Here is a 9,257-nt window from a genome sequence, read left to right as displayed (position 1 = left end):
GCAGGGGCCATTTGGCTCCTGTTGGGGGGCCAAATCTCCTGTGGGGGAGGGGACGTAGCCCCTGTGTGGGGGCTGAATCCCCTGTGGAGTTCTGGCCGCTGCCCCTCCCGCTGTGTGCGGTGCACCAGGGCTTTCACTCCCCAGCATCAGTGTGCCAAGGGATAGAGAGGGAGGCCCCACGCAGGCTGATTTGCCCCTGGCTGTGGTGGAAAAAGTGGGACTCAGCTTGCGGCAGTGAAATTGAAAGTGCCACGGTGGACCTTCCAGTTTCACTTTTGCCATGTCGATCGGCAGGGGATACATTAGGTACCAAAGGTTGAGAACCACTCGTCTAATACATAGTACTACATACAGAGCTATCATTTTAGCATTTCTGATAGATCCCCATATGTATCACCTTACACATCCTACCACTTAAAACCATCTCTTAGCTGTCCACCCACTTCCTCAAACTTTATAAATCCTCCTGCAATATTGCTAAATCCTCTACTGTTTCCTAAACCCTTGCTAATTTCTTCTTGTCTCTGTGTTATCTGTAAGTTTTGAAATCATGCAATTACTTTTAACTTCCAAGTCCCCGTTAGTAATAAATATGTTAAATAGGATTAGTCACAGTAGCCAGCTATACGGAATCTTGCCTCTTAAGCCATCTTGAGGAGGATTTACTGCCATTTGGACTGATTCTTTGGGTGTTTCTTACCACCAGCCCTCAATCTAGCTAGTAATGAAGCTTTCTCAAAATGATACCTCAGTGTTCAGGATCAACAGTTAAAAGAGAGAGTTAGATGCAAGTTAGATTCTATTACCTGTCCATCCTTAGTATAAATTCCAGAGGAAGCTTAAAATGAGTTTTACCTGCCTGTTTAGATTTTCATGCACTTTAAATATGAAAATGTACTTAATCTACCAACCAGAATATTAACTCTTCTGTCTTCTTAACTCTAGTTTTTGAAACATGAAATTTCTGGTGCTGTTTGGGTATTTTTGCCCATGAGACATAAGTTGATTATTGATTCTTTGATCTGATTTGTAAACGGTTTTGACACTGGTATTTTGACTCTTTGTTAGAATGTAATTTAAACATGAAAATTATTCTTCATTTCAGAGTTTGAACGTCTATTAGCATTAAGCCATGAAATAAAGAATCCAAGTAAGTAGAACTTTTGAATCTAGTATTTGGTTCCTGAAGTAATATAATTACACACTTATATCTAAAATTCCTGAGCCTCATTTTTCACAGCAAAACTTTGATCATGCTTGCTTATTCATTTAAAATAACATTAGTTTGAATCTTGACTATAGATATAGCCATTTTTATCGTTCAAATTATTTTGAAATTTGGGGGTTTATTGGCCATTGTTGGTGGTATCTGTATTCAGAATACCTACATATTGCATAAAACATGCACTATAAATTGTTTTTTGACTATTAGAAAGCAGCTTAATATTCAGCAAAAGAGAAGAATTTTGGTTATTCTTCCTTAAAATGTTTCAATACTTTGTAATTTTATATTCCTTAAATAATAGGAGTTTGCTCATATTTTGATACATTGTTCCTCTCTTTCTCACCAGGGCTCATGAATTATTGACTTTTGATTGCTTTTCTCATTTAGCAATTCCTCTGAAAACAGAGTTGGCTTATGAGCTTTTTGATAAAGGAGAGGTTCGTTTCTGGCTTCAGGCTGAGCACTTGTCCCCGGATGCAACCTTCAGATTTGTTATTAATGATCAAGAAGTTGAAAACAGTGATGTAAGTACATATGACAGGTAACATGTTTAATCTACTTTTGTATATGAATGATTTAAGAATATATTATCCACTTCACTGATGTTGTTTTGGTAATACCTGGAATTTACCCCATGATGTTATGCACCACATTTCATCTCTTTGGGGCAAAGACATATTTAATATAGTTTAAGGGCCTGGACTGTACACTACATTTACCCCAGTGCAAAAACAAAAGTGTATCAGAATATAAACCTCTTAACTAGCATGCCCAAGGCAGTGTAGAAATTCCCCCTGGAAGAATCAGTATACGTGTCATCCATCTGTAGTTTATCTCAGAAAGTTTGCTCAAGGCAAACAGGCTATTACTTGCTCCCTGCTTGTGGCAAAGTGTTGTAATGGATGTATGTCCTGAAAGTCACTTCAAGACCCATCAGTGAGCCATGGTAAAGATCATCCTTGAATTGAGCAATTGCTTATGACAACAACAGCATGAAACTACCCCAGGATGCTGGTCTGTCCATCTTGGTTCCCACTGCTGGAAGTTATACCGGTATAAATGTGTGGACTGTCTAGCATATTAGAGTACTCACCTGAGATGTGAAACACTAAGTTTCAAGTCCCTGTAATGAATCATATGGAGCAGGCATTTTAAATGTGGGTGTCCAAAATGAATACCCTAACAGACTAGTGGATATTTGGCTGTTATAATGGGACTCTCTCTCTGTCTCCCACCCCATAAGTATTTTTTTTTTGTTCATAGGATGTTTCAAAGATCCAAATTTCATTCCATGTCAGAACAAAAATCAATTTTGAAATCCTCATATTTAACACAAAACAGAAATGGTTTTTTTGTTCAGTCTAGCTTCCAGGCTAAGTATAGGCAGTTCAGTTTTGCAGGTTTTTTCAATTCAATTTTGGAGGTCAGTCTGAGCTAAAAAGATTGAACCAATAAGCAAGTGAATAAACATTCACTTTTGATTTTGGAAATTGAGCCACATGCCTGGAGTGGCCCAGGCCAGAGGCCTGGGGTGTTAGGGCATCTCTCTCTGCTTGGCTGAGCAGACAGTTTGGGTCAAGGCTAGCCCACCTGCCCTGTGAGAAGGGGTTTGTGGGGGAGGTGCAAAGCATCCTGGGGTGCTGGAGGTCTAAATTAACTTGAATCTGGAGGGGATCTGGGACAGAAGTTCAATAAACTGATTTAAACTAAATCAGCTAATTCTGATACTACATCCATCCAGGTTTATCTTAAAACAGTTTTGGCCATTTTGAAAGAAGTTTATGTGCACTGAACTTCTGTTGTGTTGCAGATTTGAAATGGTTTCTGATCACTTATAGCAGTTTATGTGTAACTTCTGTCCCTAGCCAATGATATCATCAAGATCAGAGCCCTCAAATTGAGAACTGAATATTTAAACATATAATACTAATAAATACACTTACTTCCACCATAGTAAACCAAATTTTAACCCCTCACCCCATCCTGAGAAGGAAAAGTACCTCAAGCAGTACCTCGTGAAAGAGGAATGACATATATTGCTCACCAGTGTACAAAATTAAGGTTTAGGGAAGTCTGGGCCTGTTTGCAGCTTAATTTGTTTCAGAGATCCACCTGTGTTAGGGCAGTTTCTCACTGCTGCCTGCATACAGGCCTGGCTTTGAAGCTATAATCTGTCTCTTAAGTGGCAGAGGACATGTTTGATCTAAGACCGTTATCTGCATTTTTGCAAATTCTAGATAGTAAAGAGCATTTCGTTGAATTACATATTGGAAGCATTAATAGGCAGTATTCGTCAATTAGAATATGTTTCCTTCCCTCTTATTTATTTAATCTAGAAATAATAAACTAATGTGCCTGAAAATATGAATATTACTAAGATCTATTCAAGATATAATATTTTGGACTTGGAACTACTTGTGGAACTCAACCATCTATTTTTAGCATGCATTTGTTTTTTGAACTACTGATGTCAGAAACAGTCTCATAGAAACAGAATTGGAGAGGAGTTGCACTATTTAACTTCTTTAATTAGTAACCCATATGTGACATTTACACTTGGAGATTGATTATATTTTTGTGGAAAAAAAAAATCACATAAAACCTGGTATTTATGGCACCCATAAAATCATTGAACAACTTCTTGCTGCATAATGGCAACAGTTAGAAGCCTAATTACATTCTAAAACCTGCCTAGAGACTGGACTGCAGTCACTGAACATGTTCAACAGGCCATTGTGCTGGTGAGAAGGTAGTCTCAACATTTGGCTAGAATTATATAGTTTTCCTTCTTAGGCCTAATTGGGAAACTTCTATGGCCTTGACTCTGAAAGATTTTTTAACAGAATAAGATGGAGCTAACTGATTTAGTTTTGCCAATATTGCTCCTTGTGCTTCAATGCAAAAAATATGAGACATTTAAGAAGGAAGAAAAGGGCCAGATTGGATCCTGCAGGGGTTTAGGTTGTAGCTGTGTTGGTCTAAGGACATAGGCAGACAAGGTTCCTTGGGTGAATTTGATATCTTTTTCCCCACTCCAATTTTCATTCTCACTTTTTCCATTTTGTTTTTGGAAATGCTGATTTCACTCTCTCATGAGATTTGATATGTGCCACTAATATCAGTGGAAGTTTTGCTATTGCCTTCAGTATGCATCAAATCTAGATCTCAGGGACCAAAAAAAAGTCTTTGTGCTTTAGATGCACTATGTATTAATAAACATACCACATAACTAGTAGGCCTTTTATTCTCTTTCATAAAACCTCTTTTTAATCATCCTGATTCATCTTCCCTACTCTTTGCACTTACTTTTTGTATATGCTTTCTTTCTAGATATGCAGATTTCCGTTTTAATTTACTGATTATATCAAGTCTTCTTTATCCTGTAACACTGCATTTTTCTTTGATCTTGGGTAGTAAAGTGCACATCCAAATTTTATGATCTTCTTTTCTTCTAATTTCTCACTATACTCCCTGCATTTTATTTAATCAGTGGATGCAGTAGCCACTCTACTGATTATTCCTTTACTTTTTCCCATAATTTTTTTACTTACATTTATCTGATAGTTGCTTCTATGAGAGTTTACCTTAAATTAGTCTTAAATAGATTTCTAGCCCAATAATCTGTTTTGAAAAATGTGGCCTCTTGACCCTAACAAGTAAAATCTCATTCTTCCTTTCACAAGTTATCCGTGTTTGTATTACTAGTTACCCTGACTTCACTATTCACTTGAGTGAGGATCTTCTGGATTGAGCCCTATATGGGACACTAAAACTAAAATCAAGGGTCCTTTCTCTATTCCTGTTAAAAAACTCTTTTTTCTCTCTTTCTTTTTCTTCCCTCATATCAGTCCCTTATTCCCCATTGTTTTTGTAGTTTACCAAAAATCCACTTGCTTTCCTCAAATTCCTGCTATTCTGACTATTGCAACCAATTTATTTCATGCTTACTAGACTTGCACCTTCTCCCTCCAGGCTGTCCAATGTATTGCCATGAAATCACCCATCGCACTTCTTGTTCCAATCTTTTCAGCCCTCTTAAGATTCTTTTACATCATTTGTCACTACTTGAACACCCATTTAATAATACATTTCCACACATAGGTGGGAGAAGGGGATAATGGATTATAGTTTATTTTATCTACAATATGTATTTTATGCTTCACACCGAATAATGCAGATTCCTGTTTAATTTCATTTATACATTTGTTTATATTTTCAGTGATCTTTTCCCTATTTTTAGATTTTTATTTAGGTTATTCCAAAAGCTCTCATTATTGTTTGTAATATTTAATACCTGTTTCTGTGATTTTGATAGAGCTTTACAAGAGAGAGCTTTACTTTACAAGATTCAGCCATCAGTACTTAACTAAGACTATTTGAATTTTTGTAATGTTTATTAAACACACACTGCTAATCCTGTCCCCATTAGTACATGCTGCAAAGCCTTTGCATTTAAATTCAGGTCACAAATTATCCAAGTAGCTTACTGTAATATTTTCCTGGCTGCATTAGTAACAGGTATTTATCGTATCATTTCTATGAATAACTTTTGCTCTTCAGACAAATAGATTACTATGGGTATCTGCTGTTTTGTCTTATGGTTTCAGTTTTTTGACTGAATGAGCATACATCTTAATATCAAATGGCCACCACATGTGTGTATATCTATGAATTCATAATTTGTAATTTCCATATAATCTTTAATATTTTCTTAAAATGTGATGCTTCCACCAACATTCCTGTTACTTCTGTAGAATATTTAAAAGAGAGCAAATACAAAAAGGGTACATACACCATTGACTCATGATAAGGTTTTAATTCAAATTAAGTATTTGATGTAATTGGATAACTAGGCATCCGATTAGGTGGTGATCAAACTTCTTTGCTAGTGAAAAGGGTTCCATTTGTTTTTCCTTCCTGTAATTATGCTTCACTGCCTTTACCTACTCTTAGGGCATTGACAGATGTAACATCTGAAGCTCATCTGAACATTTGAGAGGAGGCCATTGGGATACTGGGGGGACTGAGCTGATTCCAGTTGTGCTCTGTAGAACATGCACATGTAATAGGAGGCTCATTTTCATAGATCCATAGCATCATAGAAAAGGAGGGCTGGAATGGACCTCCAGAGGTCATCTAGTACAAATCTCTGCATGAGAAAGGATCATCCCTGTAGAAACCACTCTGTACAAATCCATTGTCTAACCTATTAGCAAAATTACATGGTCAACCCTAAGACAAATAGAAGACATAACATGCCAACAAGACATAACATGCCAACATGCAGGGGTACCATGGTGGCCAACATCCTGCTGCTGTTAAAATATGCTCAAGAGATCCAAAGAGGGCCATAGCCTCCAATACAGGAAGGCAGATCCTCGCGCTATTGATATCAATTTGAGCATAGTAAAGTTCCTCCCTGATCCAAGGAGAGAGCGAGACCCTCTAACCAGAAACATTTAAGTTTAAGTCCCAGCAGGAAAATTGGCAATCCCACTCAAAATCCCCAGCCTTGGCTGCAGCCAATATCCAGGGCTTCTGAGAAAGATGAATCCTCCCTCTCCCTCTGTTGAGCCCCAGCTCAAGTCTGGGATCGTGCCCGGTATGCAAAAGCCAATAAAGATACCAGGGGTGAAAGTATAAAGATTTATTGCTAGCAATACAAGGTGCAAGCGGAATAATTTCACGTAACAAGCACACCGATTCTTAATTCTAAGCATCTTTTATACAGGAGTATTGGACTTTCATAAGCATTCTTGTTTGCTAATTGGTTATAAGGGAGTGATGCAAGGAGTTCTTTACTGAGCATGTCTCTATACCTGTGTTTTAGCTATTTATCTCATTTCCATACATGTATGTTTCATTAGCATACTTTCTCCCCACCTAGGGGTGTGAATCTTAATATTTAAATCAGCTCTTTGCCCTACTCCACTAATTTTATTTTTGTTTTCAAGTCTCCTTTATCTAAGACTGTCTTCTCCTTATCATTGCAATTGAGCATTAGTTACAGAACAGAGACTTTTGCTTGGGCTATGTGTAGTGGTTTCTAGGTCAAACCTAACATTTTCCCCCTCTGGAGCATTTTTAATTATTTTTATTATAATTGCTCCACTCAATTTGTTTCAACACAAACCTAGTATTCTCAGCTTTCTTCGTTTGTAAAATCATTTGATTCACCTTAGGTCTGAAGATAGATAAGACGACAGGTGAACATTGTATACATAGGATATTTGATTGGTCTTGTTACAAAGGATTCTTCTACCTTGGTTCAATTTGAAGCAATTATTAGTACAATTAACTATTAGGAAACATTCAGAAGCATTAGCTGTTGCCTGAACCCGTACGGAAAACATGTCTCTATTCTTCTCTTTTACAATAGTCCCCCACTTATATATATTCTGATATGTACTTTTCTTCTCTACATTCTTCAGCATAGTATAATTTTGTAAAATTTTTAAAGGGGTTGGTACTGCGATTAAGCATGAGGTAAAAACCAGGTGAGCATTGATCCCTCCCGCTAAGCAGAAGTCCGTTCTATTTAAAATTTCCCGGGCCAGATAAATCCAGACATTTTCCTGAGGGTCAAATTTTTGTTGTAAAAGGGTTTCCCCTCCTATAAGTAGGAGTGGACAGATCAGGGTGCCCCACAATAAAACCTTGAACAATTTCATAATAAGGCTTATAAAACTTAATCAAAGATTGTCAAATTATTCAAAGTTCCTTTCTTTTGAATAGGAATTTCAAGTCTCTTATTGGCTCCACCTTCCACTGTTCTCTGTCTCCGGTCCCGGAGTCTGCAGGGATTCCTTCTTGTTCTGGTCCAGCCACCGGCTTTAGGCGACTGGAATGTATCCAAGTCTTGATTCCTTCGAGCTTTGCGGCCGTCGGGGTCGTTAGAAGTACCCTATATGGGCCTTTCCATCTGGCTCGAAGTGGTTCCTCGTTCCAATCTTTCACAAGGACGTAACTCCCAGGTAATAATCGATTTCCCAGGGCAGGATACTGGTCCTGTGTCTGCAGCACGTCCCGTACCTGCTGATGGATGGAAGACAAAACAGAAACCAAGGACCATACATATTCTCTAATCATTCCCTCTCCTAAAACATGTAACTGTTGTTCAGTACCCATGGGCAGACTCAGAGGGTAAGGCTTACCATACATTATTTCAAACGGGCTTAATCCCAATTTAGAATGTGGTGCGACCCTTACTCGTAACAGGGCCAAGGGTAGGGCCTCTGGCCATTTGAGTCGAGCTTCTTGGCAAATCTTTGCAAGGTGTCTTTTTAAGGTCTGATTCATACGTTCCACCTTTCCACTGGACTGAGGTCTCCAAGGGGTGTGTAAATGCCAGCTGATTCCCAGGAACTCAGAAACCTTCTGAGTAATTTGTGCAATGAAATGTGGGCCATTGTCTGACCCTATTCCTTTTGGAAGTCCGAAGCGAGGTATGATTTCTCGTAGGAGTGTCTTGACTACCTCCCGGGCTTGGGCAGTCCGACATGGGAAGCACTCAACCCAATTAGAGAAAGTGTCCACAAAGACAAGGAGATATTTTATCTCTTGTTGCCGGGGCAACTCAGTAAAATCCACCTGCTATTCTTCTCCTGGCCCATTGCCTATTCTCTGATGTCCTGAAGTTTTTCTTCTCCCTCCTTATGGGTTATTTCTCTGGCAGACCTCACATGTCTCTGATACCTCCTTGGCAGCCTCTCTTAATCCCACTCTAGTTACATAGTAACTGATCCATCTTACCAGGGCCCTGGGTCCGTAGTGGGTACCATGATGAGTGCTCTTTACTACCACATGAACCCAGGCAGCTGGGATGATAATGCGGCCATCCCTTGCTACCAGCCACCCGTGCTCCCCCTTCTTTGCTTGAAACTCTTTTATCAATTGTTTGTCTCTCAGATTTGGCCTTGAAGAATAAACAGCTTCCAATGTTTGCAGGCAGTCATGTACAAGATCTGGTGTGTCAGCCATAGATGGCAGCAGTGTTGCTGGATTTACAGTGCGAAAAATGGCCAATTTTTTT

At 38.6% G+C, this 9,257-nt stretch overlaps 1 protein-coding gene across 4 annotated transcripts in view; it reads left to right on the top strand.

Annotated features, from left to right (window-relative positions):
* The window catches only part of MYOM2 (myomesin 2), a 155,277-nt gene that overhangs the window by 77,678 nt on the left and 68,342 nt on the right, over positions 1 to 9,257 (top strand). For all 4 annotated transcript variants that reach the window (XM_025206341.1, XM_025206340.1, XM_025206342.1 and 1 more), the window contains 2 exons: positions 1,106 to 1,150; positions 1,613 to 1,749. In XM_025206341.1, coding sequence (XP_025062126.1) covers positions 1,106 to 1,150; positions 1,613 to 1,749 — 182 coding nt within the window. The remainder of the gene's footprint in view (positions 1 to 1,105; positions 1,151 to 1,612; positions 1,750 to 9,257) is intronic.

Source organism: Alligator sinensis, unplaced genomic scaffold (assembly GCF_000455745.1).
Source record: "Alligator sinensis unplaced genomic scaffold, ASM45574v1 scaffold52_1, whole genome shotgun sequence".
Classification (NCBI taxonomy): Eukaryota; Metazoa; Chordata; order Crocodylia; family Alligatoridae; genus Alligator; species Alligator sinensis.
This window is presented reverse-complemented; position numbering and strand designations above follow the sequence as displayed.